Source organism: Sitophilus oryzae, unplaced genomic scaffold (genome assembly GCF_002938485.1).
Source record: "Sitophilus oryzae breed Bouriz unplaced genomic scaffold, Soryzae_2.0 scaffold_808_pilon_pilon, whole genome shotgun sequence".
In the NCBI taxonomy this organism is placed as follows: domain Eukaryota; kingdom Metazoa; phylum Arthropoda; class Insecta; order Coleoptera; family Curculionidae; genus Sitophilus; species Sitophilus oryzae.
In genome coordinates, this window is record NW_022147426.1 from 897,867 (window position 1) to 919,519 (window position 21,653).

At 31.0% G+C, this 21,653-nt stretch overlaps 1 protein-coding gene across 1 annotated transcript in view; it reads right to left on the reverse strand.

Annotated features, from left to right (window-relative positions):
• The window catches only part of LOC115888735 (arrestin homolog), a 355,674-nt gene that overhangs the window by 70,185 nt on the left and 263,836 nt on the right, over positions 1-21,653 (reverse strand). The window contains exons 8-10 of the mRNA XM_030908556.1: positions 19,871-20,080; positions 16,839-16,976; positions 12,690-12,901 (exon numbers count right to left, since the gene is read on the reverse strand). Coding sequence (XP_030764416.1) covers positions 12,690-12,901; positions 16,839-16,976; positions 19,871-20,080 — 560 coding nt within the window. The remainder of the gene's footprint in view (positions 1-12,689; positions 12,902-16,838; positions 16,977-19,870; positions 20,081-21,653) is intronic.

Here is a 21,653-nt window from a genome sequence, read left to right on the forward strand (position 1 = left end):
GTCCGCTGGACCCCACCACACCAGTTGAGGGTTAAGTATTTTCAAAGTAATTAAAATATACTCGTATTAGATTCTGATTTTCGTATAAAATATTTTCTTTAAGTTCTAAAGCAAAGTAGGGCGATCCCTACTCGATTATCACTAGGGAATTACTAGGAAATATTTTAGGAAAGTTACGAAAATCGTGTATACCCGCGGGACATGGGTAATAAAGTTATTTATGAGATTTGTTTGCCCTCCATTTGTGTCAATGTATAGTATATCAACAACAAACAAACTTGTTTACTTCATTTTAGGAATTAAATTATCGCAATTCAGAAAGGACATTATTCTAAAATACAATTGGCGTTGCAACAGCAAAATTAAGTACTAGTTGATGGATATAAAATTATTAGACAAACTAATTATTTTTTTACATAACTTAGATGGATAGGATTCTCACTTCATCGTATACAGGGTGTTTCAAAACAAATGCGAAAAACTTCAGGGGGTGATTCCTTGTTCAAAATAAAGGGTAGTTTGCTTCATAAACGTTGGGTCAAAAGTCAACCATTAGGGAGATATCGCGGTACAAAGATGGCGGAAAAATAATGTTCTTATTTTTTATCTTGAAAACGAAAAGAGATAGACTAATGAAATTTTATGGAAGCATTACTGTTATGAAAACACACTTTCTGGTAATTTTTTCACTTTTTAAAATGAGTGGAAGGGGTTGAAATAAACTACCCTATCATTCTTGTTAACGAAATTTAAAGAAAATCTTATCAAACACATGCAAAAAAATAATTTGGATAGTTTAGTTTGTTTAGAAACTTTTTTATCTCTTGTATTTTTTTATAAAACTCACCGATTTGAAATTAAAAAATAAAATGTAAAGCATTACATGTCAGGACTAAAAATATTTTTAGATTAAGAATCTAGTGATAATAATGATAATAATAATAATCTAGATAATAACGTATTACAGTAGGGTAATGTCATAAAACAATATTAGAAACATCCTAAAAAGTGACAGCGGCCGACTACATTTTTTCCTAAAAAAAATACAGCTGCCCACTAGATTCTTTATCTAAAAATGTTTTTTGTCCTGACATGTAATGCTTTACATTTTATTTTTTAATTTCAAATCGGTGAGTTTTATCAAAAAACACAAGAGATATCTCTTTTCGTTTTCAAGATAAAAAATAAAAACATTATTTTTCCGCCATCTTTGTACCGCGATATCTCCCTAATGGTTGACTTTTGACCCAACGTTTATAAAGCAAACTACCCTTTATTTTGAACAAGGAATCACCCCCTGAAGTTTTTCGCATTTGTTTTGAAACACCCTGTATGTATTTGGAAAACTAAACGTAATAGGAGAGTATTGCCAGTTTAAGAGGTTTGATATGCAAATTACTGAAATTTTTGACAATTGCGGTAACCAAATAATAAAAAAATACCAAAATTATCGAGATCTAATAGCCTCTAAAATATTTCCTAAACCAAAATTGTATAATTTTCCATAGAAACCGTTAGAAACTCTAAACTGAGTGATTTTGTACGGTTTTATAAGTTCTCTATCTTCTCAAAAAATAATTTTCCCACAAGGTAATATAAAGCGCTGTACGACTTCCGTACTGTAATATATTTTCGGTCTAAACTTTCATAACTTTTCTATAAGAAACCCTTGGATACAACGTCTAGCAAATTACTTCGTGGAACACAATTTCTTTTAATTTATGATATTTTAGTCTTGGGTCTTCTATATCAATAGCAGAGGATTAATAATAGCATTTACCCTTTTTAATTTAATTCCTTGTAGACACATAGCTTGACTTTTTCTTACTGCTTGGACTTGATAATAGTTCCTAGACTATAATGACCAATAAAACAGGAACTTTCTGTACCAATCAAATCTATATTAATTTCATACCTAATAAACCGACTTCTAAAATCGTTTTATGGCCGATTTAAGGCCGCGTAAAATACGATAATAATTTCTACCCAATTATTATCTCATAAAACGTAATTAAAATATCGCAAATATCGTCGTTTGGGACATAATTACGTTCGGGCTTCGCCGAGGCCAAATAAAATGGCTTGGTCTTATAAAAACTTTTACAGCTTCAATAAAAGGATTGATGGCTAAATGGTGGCTCCAGGCTCGGAATGCCGGAGGTCTTTAAATCGAAGTTTAGAAATTCGACGTTTCGTTTGTTACATTTTCCCGATAGGTTTATTTGATTTTTATGTAATTTTGTCGCTTTTGTTTATCGCTCCGAGCTTATGGCTTTTCTTTATAGCTAGTATTGGTTTTATTGCGCCCGTTCTATTTTGCCTTATTGTATTTCGTCTTATAGCTGTTGGATCTAGAAGATTGTACTTGAGAAGAATAATTAAAAATGAGAAAAAACGAAAGAAATGTAACGAAACGTAACTTAAATGTTTTGAAACATTTTTTATTGTCGATCATTTTTTGTGTATAGCCAACGCACAAGCCTTATATTCGTTTGAAAACAAACCCTTTCTCTTTAATCCCCCTTTATTTGCTGTGGCATTTCAGCTATATTAATTTGACCCTTTAGCTCGCAAAACCTATTTGCCCTAAGTTTTGTGTAATTTATTCCAAAAATAAATTTAGAGAAGAGCTTGATCTGACCAATAAGCGCAATTCATTTTTATTACCGCTTATACAAAGAGCGAACCACTCTTGATGTAATTTTTTAGGAATATTCCTCGCGATTTTCACATCATTGTACTACTTTTTTAGGAAAGTAAAGATGCTACACACGATGCTATTACGTTGTGTTAAGTTTCCAGATAACGTAACGAACCGAAACGAAATGGAAAGAAATGAAGCAAATCAAAACCAAACTACTAAACTGAACTACGTTTTTGTTTTGAACTACTGTTTGTTACGTTACGTTACGTTGTTATGTATTACATGACTCGTTCAACGATAAAATACGAGTTCAGTTCAGTTCAGTTATGTTACGCTGTTACGTTACGGTGTTACGTTACGTTGTTACGTTACGTTGTTACGTTACGCTGTTCCGTTACGTTGTTGGTATAGTTGTTAGTATTCTTCGCCTATTAATTTATTGATTTATTGATCTATTGATTTATTGATCTATTGATTTATTGATTTATTGATTATTTATTCATTGATTTATCGACCTATTGATTTATTAATTTATTAATTTATTAATTTATTAATTTATTAATTTATTAATTTATTAATTTATTAATTTATTAATTTATTAATTTATTAATTTATTAATTTATTAATTTATTAATTTATTAATTTATTAATTTATTAATTTATTAATTTATTAATTTATTAATTTATTAATTTATTAATTTATTAATTTATTAATTTATTAATTTATTAATTTATTAATTTATTAATTTATTAATTTATTAATTTATTAATTTATTAATTTATTAATTTATTAATTTATTAATTTATTAATTTATTAATTTATTAATTTATTAATTTATTAATTTATTAATTTATTGATTTATTGATTTATTGATTTATTGATTTATTGATTTATTGATTTATTGATTTATTGATTTATTGATTTATTGATTTATTGATTTATTGATTTATTGATTTATTGATTTATTGATTTATTGATTTACCGATTTACCGATTTACCGATTTATCGATTTATCGATTTATCGATTTATTGATTTATTGATTTATTGATTTATTGATTTATTGATTTATTGATTTATTGATTTATTGATTTATTGATTTATTGATTTATTGATTTATTGATTTATTGATTTATTGATTTATTGATTTATTGATTTATTGATTTATTGATTTTTAGGTTAGGAACTAGTAAGGAGCTTTCTTTTAATAATCGATAACATATTTCTTTTACAGAGAAAAATGCAATTACGCGTGGGCTACTCTGGTTTTTCCCTTGTATGGCAAAATAACTAAGCTGTAACATTTCTGGGACTAAGCGTATATTGCCTTCTTTGATGGTGCCTCAAATAACGCTAACATTTGCCTATAAAGTTGTGTCGCTATCTTAATATCTATGAAATGTTTAACAAAAATTAATAAAACATAAAATTACAAAGCTAGAATAATATACGGTTTTATATTACCAGTATTTTTTTTGAAGTTTATAAAAAGCATTCATAAAAAAGATATATCCTTCAAATCTTTCAATTTAATAGCTGTTAGTAAGAAGTGTCACTTCAAATATGCGCACAGAGTGCACACACTGCTTTTTATTTTGTAGATGTTTTTCTAGTGACGAAAACGCAAGATTTTACTAACAGATATTATATTATTAAAAAAGAGATGACATTTCCATGGAAAAAGAAAGTAACAAATAACTCAATCAATCTGACTCGCTCCACTTACAATCTGATTCAATTGTCCAATTAGACTCTTTCATAAGGCATTGAGAGTAGATTTCACCTTTTTTCCACGCTGAATGATATAAAAAAGTTCTATAAAGAGTATGATTAAGTGAGACTATTTTTAGAATGCAGAGGCAATCGACTGTGTTCAACATAATTCTAAATTTAGTATGGCAGATTCCGAGGAAGAGATCCAATTATTTTATATACAGAGTGAGTCTTAAATAAGAGCAAATATTTTCAAGGCTGGTAGACAACGATAAAAGAAACATTATTTTTATTTAAGACTCACCCTGTATAGAAACTTAATGTAACAATTTTTTTGTAAAACAAAACTTTTCTGAAAAAAATGTCCTTCGTCAATTCAAAAAAAAGGAAATTTCGTCACTTATACTGTAAGAAAATCTACAAAATAAAATAGTTATTTCTTTAAACACTGGTGCGTTAAAACAAATTTGCCTAACGGACAAAAAATACTTAACGGGACTTTTAACCTAAACAAAAAAACTTCTTTTATCCAATCTAAAGTATATATTCAAACAGCAAAAACAAATAAAACGTTTGTTTATCCCAGTAAAATTATTGAATTGTAAATTAACTGGATTTATATGGATTAATCTGCGGTTTGAGAACCATCGAACGATGAAAATATAGCACGGTAAACGTAATTTGGAAAATGCGCACCACTAAATTACCGGCATATCTCTCACCGGAGCCGAGTATTTGTTTTTGCCCCGGAACTGAGCGGCAGCTTATCAGCAAATGCATTCGGCGCAACCGGGAGGCCGACGACGACGCTCAAGAATTCAGCGGTAGAGAAAATTAATTTAGACGCCCAGTTTTTGCCCAGAGAATGGGCTGTCTAAGTGATTAGGTAAATATATTGTTTGAACGATCAAGCTTATTTTGGAAGAAAACCAAAATTATACGGTGTCCCATGTAGATGTAGATTGTTGTAGATTCTAGTCTAGGAGAAGGGAAGTTAAATTACCCGACTATCTGTTGTGTCAAGGTGTGGAGTTCCGCTTTCAGTTTTGTTACCACAACGAAACGAAACGCAAAGAAATGAAAGAAACGTAACAAAACGCAACGAAACGAAACGCAACGAAATGAAACAAAACGTTGTTACGCTGTTACGTTACACTTACTAGTTACTGGTAATTAGTAATTAGTAATAGCGATTGCGACTGCAACATGCGATTTGCGATTGCGACATGCGATTGCGACATGCGACTTGCGATTGCGATATGCGATTGCGACTTGCGATTGCGACCTGCGATTGCGACTTGCGATTGCGACTTGCGATTGCGACTTGCGATTGCGACTTGCGATTGCGACTTGCGATTGCGACTTGCGATTGCGACTTGCGATTGCGACTTGCGATTGCGACTTGCGTTTGCGACATACAATTGCGACTTGCGATTGCGACTTGCAACTGCGTTATGCAATTGGCGAGTTTGTAATTTGCAATTTACGGCATGCGATAGCGACTCGCAATTGCGTCTTGCAATTCGCGATTTGCGATCACGACTGCGATTAGGATTGCGATTAAGTAATTGTAATTGTAGTAATAATTATTTAAAGGATTGCGATTAAGCAATTGTAATTGTAATAATAATAATTACAATTACAATTACTTAAACGCAATCCTAATCGCAGTCGTAGTCGCAAATCGCAAATTCAGATAGAATTTGCGATTTTGTACAATTAGTGTATTACAGCCGGCAACTGGAAGATCCTCGATGGAATGGGCGTCTTGGCTTCTCTCTCTGAAAACTGTTCTAGCCGAAAAATTGTCTTTGCGCAACGATTAGAGAATCGTACCGACTATTTATTTAAAATTAAATTAAAAATTATTTTAAATTAATTTACGACCCTTCTTGCGACTTGTGATTGCGACTTGCTATTGCATAAATCGATAAATCGAGAGATAAAGAGAATTTATCAATTTAATAATAATAATAAATAAATCAATAAATCAATAAATCAATAAATCAATAAATCAATAAATCAATAAATCAATAAATCAATAAATCAATAAATCAATAAATCAATAAATCAATAAATCAATAAATCAATAAATCAATAAATCAATAAATCAATAAATCAATAAATCGATAAATCGATAAATCGATAAATCGATAAATCGATAAATCGATAAATCGATAAATCAATAAATCAATAAATCAATAAATCAATAAATCAATAAATCATAAAAATCAATAAATTCAATATATCAATAAATCAATAAATCGATAAATCGATAAGTCAATAATTCAATAAATCAATAACTCAATGAACTAATGAATCAATAAATCAATTAATTAATGATAATAAATAAATCAATAATCGATAAATAAATCAATAAATCAATAAATCAATAAATCAATAAATCAATAAATCAATAAATCAATAAATCAATAAATCAATAAATCAATAAATCAATAAATCAATAAATCAATAAATCAATAAATCAATAAATCAATAAATCAATCGATAAATCAATATTTTACTTAAAAATGTCTAGCTTAGAATAGAGGTAATGGATAATTCAAAAAATGAAACGCTAGGAATACATCTAAGATTACAAGAAAGTATTTTCTATCCAAAATGCCCGTCCCATTTTTTCCACAGGGTATTTTGAATTTATTGCAGAAAAAAAAAACGTTTTGATTTACCCCGGTATAAACCACCTACAAAATGTGGTGCCCGGTGGCGTAGAGGTACAGGCTCTCGTCTACCAATCTCAAGGTGTAGGTTCGATTGCCACACCCGGCATTTCATCAGCCGACTATTTTTATTAAAATAAAAATAGTTTGGGTGCCTAGGTCGACTCAGCCTTAAATGAGTACTTGGGATTCACAATCCTGAGGTAATAATAGGCGGTTGAAGCGTAGTGCTAGCCACATTACCTTCCTTGTATACCGAACGGCTCTAGTATAGCAAGCTGTACCTTGGTACTCCCAAGGCGTTAAACGCTATATACGGGAGCTATTATTATTATTATAAACCCTCCTTACAAAAAATAAGCCATTATAATAATAAAAAAATAATGCCAATAAATTTATCCTCACACTGATACCATAGTCATAAAGATCGAATTACAAAATAAAAAATTATGAAACTAATCTTGAATATAATTATTCCAGAATACATTAGTATATTTACCAGATACGGCAATTTTAAACCGTTGTAGCTCTGCTAAAATGTCATTCTATTTACTTTACCTACCAGCCTGTACATCATAGACTTTCGGACTAGACCTAAGACTAACACCGTCTGGTTGAAACCTCACTTTGTATCCTATTAATCGGACGGTTTGTCTCGCTTAAAATAAGCACACTCCATTATCTTGCATAAACCTTAGCAAATTAGTGGGACCTTGCCAAGTTTTAAAGTTAAGCCACCTAATACTTTATTAATGCAGATTTAATAATTAACCACCAGACACAACATTCATTATAGAGTCTTGAGTTTATGTCTTAGCTTAATGTTCTATATTTAGAGCGTCTGTATTACTAGAATAGCCGTTTTTTTGGTCGATAATATTGTTAAAAAACTAACAAGCATTTTACATAATTTATGTGTATGCGATACACTTTTATTTGCTTTTGAAATCAATATCGTTACACTATTTAATACGTAGCTCCTGTGATTTTTATTGCTATTAAATATATTTTATTACATTTTTAAATACAAAATAAAGGTATCGAAACATTGTCGTGTATGTTTATTTGAAGTCATCGATCAAACACTACGCTTATGATTATTTTTCCGGTTTTCATCAGGAGAATTGAAAGAAAACAGTACAAGGAACGACGACAATCTTAAGCAAATGTTTTTATTTCGTTTGATCGCAATACAAGTTTTTGCTTCTTTTCGTGATATCTTTTTTGTTTGCTTTCCGTCGTTAACAGTCCATTCTGAAATGTTACGATTTGATTGATAACAAAAAAAATATGGATTGGAACAACACTATTTTATAATTTTTAACATTAATTCAGAGGTTAGCTCTCCATTAGGGTGAGCCAAAAAAACTAACCTGTGGAATTTATGGGTTAACATGAACCTAGTAACCGAGAAAAAATATACCCGGAAGGCAGGATTTTTAGCTCACTTCTAAAAGGTGTCGGTGAACATTTAAGGTTTTCAATTTAAATAACACGGAAAAAAATATTTTTCAATAATTCGTAAACATTTCATTTCATTTGAACTGAACTGATCTGAACTTAACAGTAAATTATCTTACATAAACCTTAGCAAATTAGTGGGACCTTGCCAAGTTTTAAAGTTAAGCCACCTAAAGAAGTTAATAAGTAATTAAAAAGTATTTAATTAAAGTTTATTATTCTAGGAATTCACGACGCACTATTGCCGAATCCTGTATATGAACTCTATGCCTTCAATTATTAATTTTCTGATAAACTGAATCAAATTTTAAGGATGCTATGTATTACAAAATAGAATGGATATTTTATAAGTTCACTATCGTAATTCAAAAAGGTTTAACGGGAAAATTATGTAACGCTGGAATTTAAAACTTCGCGTATAATTTCACGCCTTATACCTTATCATTTCGAGTGTTACATCTAACAGATGCCAGACCATTACCGCATGAAAGATCCAATGCAATTCTTTATTTCCTAGAGGGAATATTAAAGGTGCAACGCACGTCTTTTTGACATATATGTGTAAGATAGTTGAATGGAAAAAGGGATGTTGGAGATATATTTATGTACGAAGCGATTGCTGAACTGAACTGAACTCAACTAACTCTAACACCGTTTGGTTGAAAACTCACTTTATATTCTATTAATTGACCTTGCCAAGTTTTAAAGTTAAGCCACCTAATACTTTATTAATGCCGATTTAATAATTAACCAGACACCCACCGCACACAACATTTATTATAGAGTCTTGAGTTTGTGTCTTAGTTTGATGTTCTCTACTTAGAGCGTCTGTATTACTAGAATAGCCAGTTTTTTGGTCAATAATTGTTAAAAAATTAACAAGCGTTTTATACAATTTATGTGTACGCGATACACTTTTATTTGTTTTTGAAATTAATATCGTTAAACTATTTAACACTTAGCTCCTGTGATTTTTATTGCAATTAAATAGAATTTTTACATCTTTAAATACAAAATAAAGGTATCAAAACATTACAGTCGTGTATGTTTATTCAAGTCATCTTTGAGGCGACCCTTTGAGGTAACCGTTTTCAAATCGCTTAGCGCAATGGGTGTTTATAAGACTGTTTATAAGACTCCCTTAAATGTACGATTCGTTCAAGCGTTACCCATCCCTACTATACGTACATTCTCTATAAATATGAACTCTTCCGGAAGCCAAGTCTCACGATAGTTTTTCTTTTCACGAATGACTTGTTTAGGGAAACTAACGCTGCGGGTGTCCTTCGGCGCCTTTTGAGAACGACCTAGAGATAAAAGTAGTGAGTCGATTCCCCCACGAAGCAGCGGCAATTCGCAGATGGAACGAACACTCTGAAACCCCTGTTTAGATATAGTCGAGTGCCTTTTGCTTTTAGGCGAGCCGCGAAAATGCTATTTACGTTTTCTCTTTGAAAATGGAGATTTTTTAGTAAGTTTTGCTCTACGGGACGTTGATATAAGGAAGTTGTGCTAAAATAAAAATGTTTTTTAATTAAATATATAAAAAAAATTGGATTTTTTTAGTTAGGCAACATAGGTAATAGATTAAATTTACAAAGAAAAAAATCTTTTTTCTTTGGAAATTTTCAAAATAAAATATCTTGCTTATTTTGGACCCCTTTGAAAAACGGTAAAGAGAAATCTATACTAATATATAAAATCCCTAAGTGACTGACTCACTGATTAATCACGATCCTGCTCAAACCACTCAACGTAAGAAGCTCAATTTTGGAATACAGGTTGATTCTAGGGTGTAGATGTTCGATAAGAAGGGATTTTTCGAAATTCCAGTTCCAAGGGGGTGAAACCACCCCTCAAATATTACAATATATTTTATTTAAAAAACGGTGAGTTTTTCGGAAAAACTCTTAAACACGTATATTTTATGTTGTTGTTTTACATATTTTAAGATTTTTAAAAATTTATATAGGGTGTTTCATAAAATATGACCATTGAGTAATCACGATTCGGCTGAAACTGCTTGACGTTTAAAGCTGATTTTTCGCAAACGGATTGACTGTGGGGTGTAGAGGTTCGATAAGGAGGGGTTTCTCGAATCTCAAATTCCAAGACGATGAAAACGCCCCTCAAATATTACAATATTTGTTATTTAAAAAACGGTTAGTCTTTCGGGAAAATTTATTTTGTTTTTTTACATATTTTGATTTTTTTTTAAAAATCATACAGGGTGTTCCAAAAAGTTGGGTAATTGATTAACCACGATTCTGCTTAAACTGCTTATCATGTAATAATAATAATAGATATAATATCGCAAAATGTTTTTTTCTCATGCTGACATAAATGCGAGAAAATTTTATCCAGTTTGTATGTTAATGGAAATTCTTGCTCTGCTTTATCATCACCATTACAAATGATTAATTCGACGCGAACGAAGTCGCGAATACAGGCTAGTGAAAATATAAAATAACACCAATCACAAGCAAAACCTACATCCGCTGAATGGAGGCATGAAAAGGCAATAAATTTAATAACTGCGTAATTTTCTAACCAATCCAAGTCTTTAAATTCAACCAATAAAATTAATGTCGTATCGTCGGATAACGGATGCATGAAAATCAAGCTTTATTCGTGAGAATATTAGTTTGCTAAACCATCCGTGTATTTCCTTGGCCAACGAAATATTTGTTTTTTACTTCTGAACCGAGCAGCAGCAGCGGCAGCTTATCAGCAAATGCATTCGCCGGCGGTTCGGGGCTCGACGATAGCGGAAATTAACTCAGGTCCAGTTTTTGCCGATGTGTTTCGGCCCCGCCACTAAATCGTTCCCCAGAAGCGGCCTGCCGCGATCCTCTTGATTTATGGAGTTAGAAGCAGGTGTATTGGGCTCTATAAACGTAACCAGCGCCAGGAATTGGTTTAGTGTAAGCTCAGACTGCACTGGGAAACAGCGATAAAGAAACGGGAGTGAAGTGGTAGTCTAAAATTTTCTGTATAAATGAGAATTTATCGGGTTTTAATATTGGGAACTGTTTTAAAGGAACAGGATAATAAGGATCTTATAAATAATACTCTTAAAATAATCAAAAGGCAGGGTGGTCCGACCTGTATTCCCGAAACATATTCTGCAGATACAAACAAATAAAAAAGTTCGTATAAATGTATGTCCTAAAATGCTTAGTTTCGGAGATACAGGGTGGAGAAGTTTCATTTTTATTTCGTTTTTTTTCCAAATAATTTATAAAGTAACGTCAATATTCGGACGAAAATTAGTGTCCTAATCGAACAGTAAAGCGTAATAGACTCTTAAATACATATTTTAATAACATCACTTTTTTAAAAGGAACGTCCGACTTAAATGTTTTGAAAGCATTTTTTATTGTCGATCATTTTTTTCGTATAGCCAACGCGCAACCCTTAGGCGTTTGAAAACAAACCGTTCCTCTAATCCCCTTTTATTTGTTCTGGCATTTCGGCTATATTAATTTGACCCTTTAACTCGCAAAACCTATTTGCCTTACGTTTTGTGTAATTTATTCCAAAAATAAATTTACTAAAGAGCTTGATCTGTCAAATAAGCACAATTCATTTTTATTACCCCTATACAGAGAGCCAGCCCCTCTTGGGTATAATTTTTATAAATATTCCTGCTCTAAATTAAAAATATTCAGCAGAAAACTTATAAACCAATTGGATTCAATAATAGGCGTAATATTAAATCATTAATTTTACATAATTTATGTGTCTGCGATACACTTTTATTTTTCTTAATTATTTTTCCAAAATTTTCGATAATTATCTGATGATGATGGCAGCACAGTAAAGAAAATGTACGTCCTTAGTGACAATAATTAAGATACAAATTTAATTTTAAAATACTGTACAGGGTGTCCCATTTGAGTGTTTTATGGGGTTTCTGGTTTATGAGTAGAGATACAGAGAAGCGATATTGTTTTCAATTCACATTGCTGTACTACTTTTTTATGAAACTAAAGATACTACACACATAATTCTCATCAGAGAAAGAAAATAAAGTTTTTTCTTCCACACTCGGTGTCACTCCGCCAAGGGATAGAAGGTAATGAAAAAATAAATGATTTAGCTAGTTTTTTGGTATAAACTGTAGTTTATATGGAACAAGATTTAAAATGATGGACAAATTGTTATCAAGAAAAAAATATATATTTTTACCTCGTTGCTTTCCACGCTCTGCGACCGAGTAGCCGCCATCTTTGACGCTCTCCGGCAACTGGATTTGGGCAGCATTTCCGGTTCCGGTTCCGGTTCCGGTTCCTCGTGATCACTTAACGACGTGCCGTTGAAGAGCGTCGGCGATTGTCTGTTGTTTTCTTTGTCAAAATCTGCCTCGGCTGGACCACCGCTGTTGTGGTTGGGAGTTGTTTCTGGAACACGACACTACTGCTAACTAAATAGTTTAATTAACCGATAGCTATAAGCTAATGGTGTTTAGTTAGCGTAGTAATTTAATGGATGCATTTAGGAAGTTTACTCAACAATGAATATTATATTATACAGTGTAATAACATTGTATTAATCTAAGTACGGTAATCGCAAAACATATTCCGATGCACGTAATCAATCGTATCGAAATTGACACTAAAGTTTTTTGGCCAAAACTGTTTAAATTTGTTGCATAATTTAAGATACCGAACAGCTCTTCATTTTACTTTATAGAGCAAATGATTGTAACAGATATTTTATTTAGATTAAAGCTGCAAAAATTAGATTAAACCGAATTTTATTATAACTATATTGGTCACATTACGCCGTGTTCAGCAATGTTATTGTCGTTTATTATTTGACAATTATTATCATAAAATCAGTCATTATTTTGTATAATATCGTGTTGTTGTTGAATCTTTGTGAGTAATTCCCGTTTTTTGCCTATTTTCATAGTTTTTTTAAGAATTGTACTTTTAAGCACATACAGTTCTTTTAAGAAATAAATTCTCGAGTTTTTGTATTGCATTTCTTGAAATTGTGTGTTGAAAATATGCCGAAGCATAAACAGTCGAATTAAAGAGCTTGTAGTTTCCCGGTTTTTTTTGGCTATTTTGGACGAGAACGTGTTAATAAAGGTCCTTTATTACCCTTGACTTATTACCCTTATACCACTTTCAAAGTTATTTCTACGTTAGTTTTTAGTAAATTCTGGGATTATCAGTTTGTGCATTAATAGCACCAAACCACTTGTGGTGTTGTAACTTGTGGCATCAATCAATAAATAAATAACCCATAATAACGCTTAGAATAATCTTCATAATGAACTGGTTTTTACCAATATTGTAAAATAGTTAAAAATAAGCTATAAAACAAATAAATCAATTAATTACTAAAATATTAATTATTAAATAAAATAAAATATAAAAAAAACGTTAATTTTAATTAATAATTATATCTATTCGAGTCCTATTTACTAGTTCGATTCCCAAATAATTTCGCATTATATCTTTTAATGAATTTCGATAAACTATTGTTATTATTTGTGTATTTTTCCTTCGTACCAGCAATTATTTCACTAATTAAATTTATCCAACATATAGAAAATTTATTTAATTAGCAATTATATTTGTTGGACTTTTGCCATTTTCTAGCTAAAAAGTTTATTTCACATGATACGGTATTATCGATTTTTTGTTAACTGTATGGGATATGTTTTATAATTATCCTGCTTTAGTCTTTATAATATGTAAAATATTTTAATTAAAATTTTGTACTTTGCTATTAAAACTTAATATATGGAATAATTAGGGTTTTAATAGCTTCTCTGATACAATGTGGTCGATAAAGTTGACATAATTAATGTACTAAATTAAAATATTCAAATGCAACTATTCGGGAACACTTTAGTTTTTTAAAACAGATACGTCTTGACCAAAAACCGTTGACGTTCTGTTAAAATGACAATATATCAAGTTAAACATCAAAATTAACAATTACTACCTGGTAACAATTACTTAATAAGGTAAAACCAAAAAGCTTTAAAACTTTCTGTATGAGTATTTTTAATTTGTTTTTAATTTTTACCTATGTTATGTTTATATTATGTTCTTTAAAATCAAAGAAGCGATTGCCATACATTACTAACATCTACAGATGCATGAGTACTACATTTATTTTTATTAGATTGTATTAAAAAAGCCTTTTTTATTTTTCTTTTAGAGGCTATCGCTTATTTCATTATAATTTTGGCGGTATTCAAATTTATTTTGCGCCCTGTGTCCCATAAATGCTGACAAATCTTAGATTTGTGAAAATCTCCCTTTCTTAAATAATCTTTATGTTCATTAATTCGAACTTATTACTTCCTGGACACAAACGGTACATTGTGAGACAGGAAATTGTAGAAAGAAACAAGCCCTATAACATCGGATACAACATTTTAATGAACAGTGCTTTCCATAAAATCAATAAAATGAAAAATATACGAAATAATATACATGTTCTGATTTCTTTCGAAAATCGACATCTATGAAACTATGAACCCTTCCCGGACACAAACGGTACATTGTGAGACAGGAAATTGTAGAGAGAAACAAGCCCTATAACATAGGATACAACATTTTAATTAACAGTGCTTTCCATAAAATCAATAAAATGAAAAATATACGAAATAATATACATGTTCTGATTTCTTTCGAAAATCGACATCTATGAAACTATGAGCCCTTCCTGGACACAAACGGTACAATGTGAGACAGGAAATTGTAGAGAGAAACAAGCCCTATAACATTTTAATGAACAGTGCTTTCCATAAAATCAATAAAATGAAAAATATACGAAATAAAATAAATGTACTGATTTCTTTCGAAAATCGACAACTATGAAAATATGAACCCTTCCTGGACACAAACGGTACATTGTGAGACAGGAAATTGTAGAGAGAAACAAGTCCTATAACATAGGATACAACATTTTAATGAACAGTGCTTTCCATAAAATCAATAAAATGAAAAATATACGAAATAATATACATGTTCTGATTTCTTTCGAAAATCGACATCTATGAAACTATGAACCCTTCCTGGACACCAACGGTACATTGTGAGACAGGAAATTAGAGAGAAACAAGAAACAAGCCCTATAACATTTTAATGAACAGTGCTTTCCATAAAATCAATAAAATGAAAAATATACGAAATAATATACATGTTCTGATTTCTTTCGAAAATCGACATCTATGAAACTATGAACCCTTCCCGGACACAAACGGTACATTGTGAGACAGGAAATTATAGAGAGAAACAAGCCCTATAACATTTTAATGAACAGTGCTTTCCATAAAATCAATAAAATGAAAAATATACGAAATAAAATAAATGTACTGATTTCCTTCGAAAATCGACAACTATGAAAATATGAACCCTTCCTGGACACAAACGGTACATTGTGAGACAGGAAATTGTAGAGAGAAACAAGCCCTATAACATAGGATACACTGTATGATGAGTTATACCTCAATAGATCTTTAAGGTTGCAGTGATTAACCCCCCCCCCCTCGCACTCATTTTACAGTAAAGGTCGATTTATAATTTGAAAACGGTGCGGTTCGACGTTGCGGTTGCGATTATTTCTATTGGCTATTACTAACGTTTCAAAGTCAACGTTCCTGTCGAAGTTAAAAATTGGTTAATTTTTGACGTAAAACGTCAACCGCAACAACAACCGAAAAATTTCTAATCAACAAAACATCCTGGGCATAAATAAACTTTTTACCGACCGTAACGTCGGGCGTCGAACCGCAACGTTTTCAGTTTATAAATCGACCTTAAGAGATGCGGTAGGTTTAGAGATTTTTAGTATTCTAAAAATAAATCCCCTGAGTATTGCCAACTTTTTCAATTATTTTTTATTGCTCCGTAAAATTACAAAAATAGCTACATTAACATTCGAATTTCATCCATATCGTTTTAACTGAAATTAAATGGAAGTGTACCACTTTATTCTCTAACTATAAACCGCGTTCGTCGACGAGCAGGCACTGGTAAATATATCTAATTTTGAGATCGATTCCATTACTTCAGCACGAAAAGATCAGCCTGCATGCAATAGAAAAAAAAAACGGAAACGTTCCGTGCGTGATAGTAATATAAAGTATGTGTTAGCACCGGTGTTTAAAGTAAAAAATACCCCGGCACACACTGAACTTTACGTTACCACTCTGCCATTTTAAGTTACCGGGGAAAATTGAAATAAAATCCTTTCTTTGCTGAATTTGTGCGCCAGAAAAAGCATTTAATTGAAAAAAAAACGAAACACGGTTTAATGTTTTATAGTATGAAATAGTTTGGGGATTTATTATATGTTGATGTTAGTTACCTTGATTTGCTTCATTGTCCACAAATTCGGTATCTTTGTTCCGGCATTCCGGCATAGAATGGTGCGCCACTGATATGTCCCTGCACGCCTCTGTCACTGGTTGAATGGTGGTCACGGCTTCCACCGATCTAGATTTTCCTGCGAAGAAGTAAAAATAAATATACTTCTTTATCATTTTGGAATTGGCACAATCTGAATCAGTGGCGGAGTAAAGTCGGGGGCCCGGGGCGGCAAAGCTAAATGTGGCCCCCGGTCTGCACATTTTGTAAAGATTGAATGACGTATGAATAATGGTTGACAAATTTCAAGTATTTATATACTGTAATAATTGTAATAAAAATCGATATATATACAGGGTGTCACAGAAATAAGTATTTTAAGGGATGGTAGATAAAAGAAACATATTTTTTCTTTATCGTTTTTCAAATAAGTCCAAAATAACGGAGTTATTTTACTTCGAAAATTTGCTAAAATTTTGAGAACCACTGGATTTTTTCTGGATTTTCTTTCTTCTATATTTAATCTAATACCTATGTTGTCATATTAACAAGAAATTATGTTTTTTAACTAAAAACTAAAAAAATTCACAAATAATTTTTCAAAAATTTTTTTGGGAAGTTTTCAATTTTTTTTCGCGAAAAAAACCTCATGTGCGTGTTTCTGGTGTTAAACTATACTACCAGTGAAAATACTAGCATTTATTTCTGGGACACCCAGAGGAAAAGACAGACACAGATTACAAAAGGAAAAACTTTTTAATTATTGACTTTTTGAAAAAAATACGTTCTTTATAAGAATTTGTGCTTGTTGTAAAATGGCGTTTATAATTTTCTAAATATCCATACCGTTTTCGAAAAAATAAAAAAAACATAAAAATGTAGTTTTTTAACGTAATTTTTCCCCCAAAAAAATCCTAAAAAAACTAAAAGTCCTAAAAATTAAAAGGCTATGATAATATAATTTCGATTTAATTTTTTGATAAATCGTTATAATTAATTTTGATTAACGTCATATTTTTTGATGTTAAAATATCACATTTTCCGATAGCTATTATCACCCTTTCCGTAGCATTGAACTAAATAAATGTTATGCTTCTTTACCATTTTAAAACAGCAAAAAATATAACTTTAATTAAAATTCTGTCAATAATAATTTATCAAAAAATGAGAACGACATTATATTACCATAGAAAGGCGTTTTATTTTTACTAGTTCAAAAATTCAACTACGTTTTCATGTTTTTTTTTTATTTTTCTCTAAAACTCGTACTAAAATATTTCTGAACTAGAGGTTCAAAATACCTAATTGTTATTATTATTTTCTAGTTTTCAGTGCACATAAGATAAAACCGTTTAACTTAAAAGTTTTTTTACCGATTTTTTATTTTTGTTTGTTGTTTTATTTCTTGTTTCCATGTTGTTCCCACGAAACGCTTGCGACATTACATTTTTAGCCACCCTAATGCCATACAGTCCTCAGCACGTTTTAACCTATTACCTTAACTTGGGTGGTAAAGCTACCGCTAACTACGTAGGTACATCTAATTACCTATTTTTTTTATCTGTCCTTCTAACGTCACACAATCTTGGACACAACTATTCTGGACACGACTACTCATGCCCTCACCTAATACGCCATTTTGTAACGACGTCCATCTTGGATTTTAAATTTTGTCATAATCACAGTATTCTACTAGTGTAGCCCTTTCATTTGATACCCATATTGAGGGGTTGTGGAAAATATGAAATCCGCCATTTTGTACCGGCGGCCATCTTAGATTTACAATGTTATTGATATTACTATATTGTATTGTCATCGGAACTAAATGTGTGTACCAAATTTCAGATCAATCTGACAACAGGAAGGTACTTAAATTTCAATTTCTAATTTTGACCCAAATAAACAAACAAATAAATAAATACCGTACGGGTCGAGCTAAATAAAACCGTTTAAAAAGGCTGAAATAGTAATAATCAAAAAAATATTTTTTTATTTGTTTTTTAATATTTCTGAAACCATCAAAACATATTGAATGCTATCTTAGGATTATGTAAAGTGATCAGAAAGGAAGCGAAAAATGCAATAATATACAGGGTGTTCCATTTAAAAAATCATCCCGATCCACTCACACTTTTTTCAAGGCTACCCTGTAGAAGTTAAAATATCTCGTGCATACTTTAGGTTTGCACTTAAATAAAATTTCCAAAATTTTTATTCTACAGTATGTCCCCGGATTATCTTTACAAGAGGAAATTTTTTTTATTATTGACTTTATGAAAAAAATGCTATATCCATAAAAATTTTGCTTGTTCTAAAATTTTAATGGATAATCCCGTTTATATTTCTCCAAATTTCCATACCGCTTTAGAGAAAATTAAGAAAAACATGGAAATATGGTTGAATTTTCCTAAAAATCAAAAGGCGTTTCTATGGTAATATCAATTCGATTTCATTCTTTGATAGATGGTTATTAATTTTGATTAATGTCATATTCTTTGCTGTTGTTAAAGTATCATATTTTCCGATAACTATCGTCACCCGTTCCATAGCATTTAACTAAATAAATTTTGTGCTTTTTTAACATTTAAAAAAAATTACCTTTATTAAAATTCTATGAATAACAATCTACCAAAAAATGAAAACAAATTTATATTACCATAGAAACGCGTTTTGATTTTTTATCAACTTAGAAATCTTCATCACATCTTAGGAAAAACATAAACCACATTTTCATGATTTTCTTAATTTTCTTTAAAACGGTATGGGAATTTGGAAAAGTATAAACGGGATTGGCCATTTTAGAACAAGCAAAATTTTTTAGGAAAAATGCATTTTTCTCAAAATGTCAACAATAAAAAGGACATACTGTAGTAGCTACAGATGCCTGACGCACTATTGCCAGACCCTGTAGTATCTATATTAAATCGGTCTCTATCACATTCAAACAGATCTCAAATTCTTTCTATACGAACACATATAACAAAGAAAAAAAAACATCATACATCGGTACTTACGGAATTCGCTTAGACTTACCCTGAGCCGCGAAAAATCTATTATCTAATGGGGCGCTTTTGCAGCCGAACAACAAGGCTTTCCGGTTGAATTTTGCCTGTTCCTTGGTAGTGCGACCGCCATACCCCGGCACGTAGCGGTAGGGTGAGGGGGGAGCAAAGGCTCTTTGCACCACGCGGATTCCCATCCGCACGGTGGTGCGTTTGTGCAGTTTCTCGTCCATTCTTTCGGCTGTAACAAGAAAATTGTGAGATTAGTTCTGCGATGTGGTATTTTCGATGTGTTATTGAAACAGTTCAGTTTTCACAACGGGATCTACCGATTAAAAATATTTTCAATATGACGGCACTTCCGGAAATAGCGGAAGTTTACAGCAACTTTCTTATTTTAAATGGGTACCTATATTTTTAATTCCATACCTAAATTCTCCGTAAAATTTTATGAATTTTGATATTAAACACTCTATACCTAATATTAATCGTTTTTGAGAAAACAATATTTGAAAATTTTGGACGAAAAAAACTGCCTGTAAACAGGAATTGTATAACCTAAACGTCAAATTTAGTGATTACCACCATGGTACAAAGAAAACAAGGTATGCTCGATAGCGGTTCCAATTTCGTTCAGTTCGCGCATACCACCTGTGACGTCACTAGGAAAATAAGGAATAAATGAAAAATAAAGAAAGTTGACAGGAGATATGCATTTTTTGTATTTTTTAGGGTTATGGTTAAGAATTGTTTATTTTTCTGACTTTTTAGTTCGTTTAATTTAATAATCACTAAAACCGGCAGTTCCAAAAATATATTTAAAAATAAAAGACAAAAATCCAAAATATTAATTATCTATTAACATGGATTTGGACGATAATAGGTAGGAATACTAAATTTATTTCTATATTCGGTATAAAATTGTTTATTAGGTTTTTAGTTTGCGATGTTTATGGTAAATAATTTTGATGTTCATTGTCTCTGAATTCACGTGAGGACAGAGATGAGGATATCTATGGAAAAGTAACCACAAGAGGAATTCTTACATCATTTAAAAAATGTTGGGAAGTTGATTGTTTCCCATCGAAAAGTAGAAAATGCCAATGCAAATTTATTATAATTAGTGGAAGTATAATTCCAAGGGTGAAATTTATTCTAATTAGTGACCTGTGCTTCTTTTTATATGTCGATGTTTCAGTTTTTGAGAACAAATCGGTTGAACGAAACCCAAAATTTAGAGGAAGTATTTGCATACCCAGAATATTCACATCAAGGATTATAGCTCAAATTTCCTTTAATGATAGGCAATTATTCAATACAAATTAACTGTTTAAGTGACTGAAATATTAAATAGTTTACAATATGGTATATCACTGTAAAAATATATTACTTTTAGGTACAATTAGGGCCTGATACATTTCAAAAAGTAGAATATTATTTTATAATAAATGAGGTATTGTACCAACAATCAATTTATTAATTATTAAAAAATAACAGAATAAATTGTTCTTTTTTTAATACTACAAAAATAAATTATAGAATACAACAGTATTTAAAAAATTAAATAAAAAAGTTTTATCCCGGCCGAGATTCCAACTCCGGTCTCTCGCTTCCTAGCCTGACTCACAAAACTACTTACATTATTATTAGTTTAATTTTGAAACAACCCTTTCCAGCTCTAAACCCCCCAATTCAATAGCCAGATAAACGTAAATTTCCGAAATTAATGGTTGAAATTTGAAGGCGCGACAGACAGGAGACCAGATAGAGGCACCGCCAGCCGCACCGTCGGGGAATATATTAAATGTCAATTT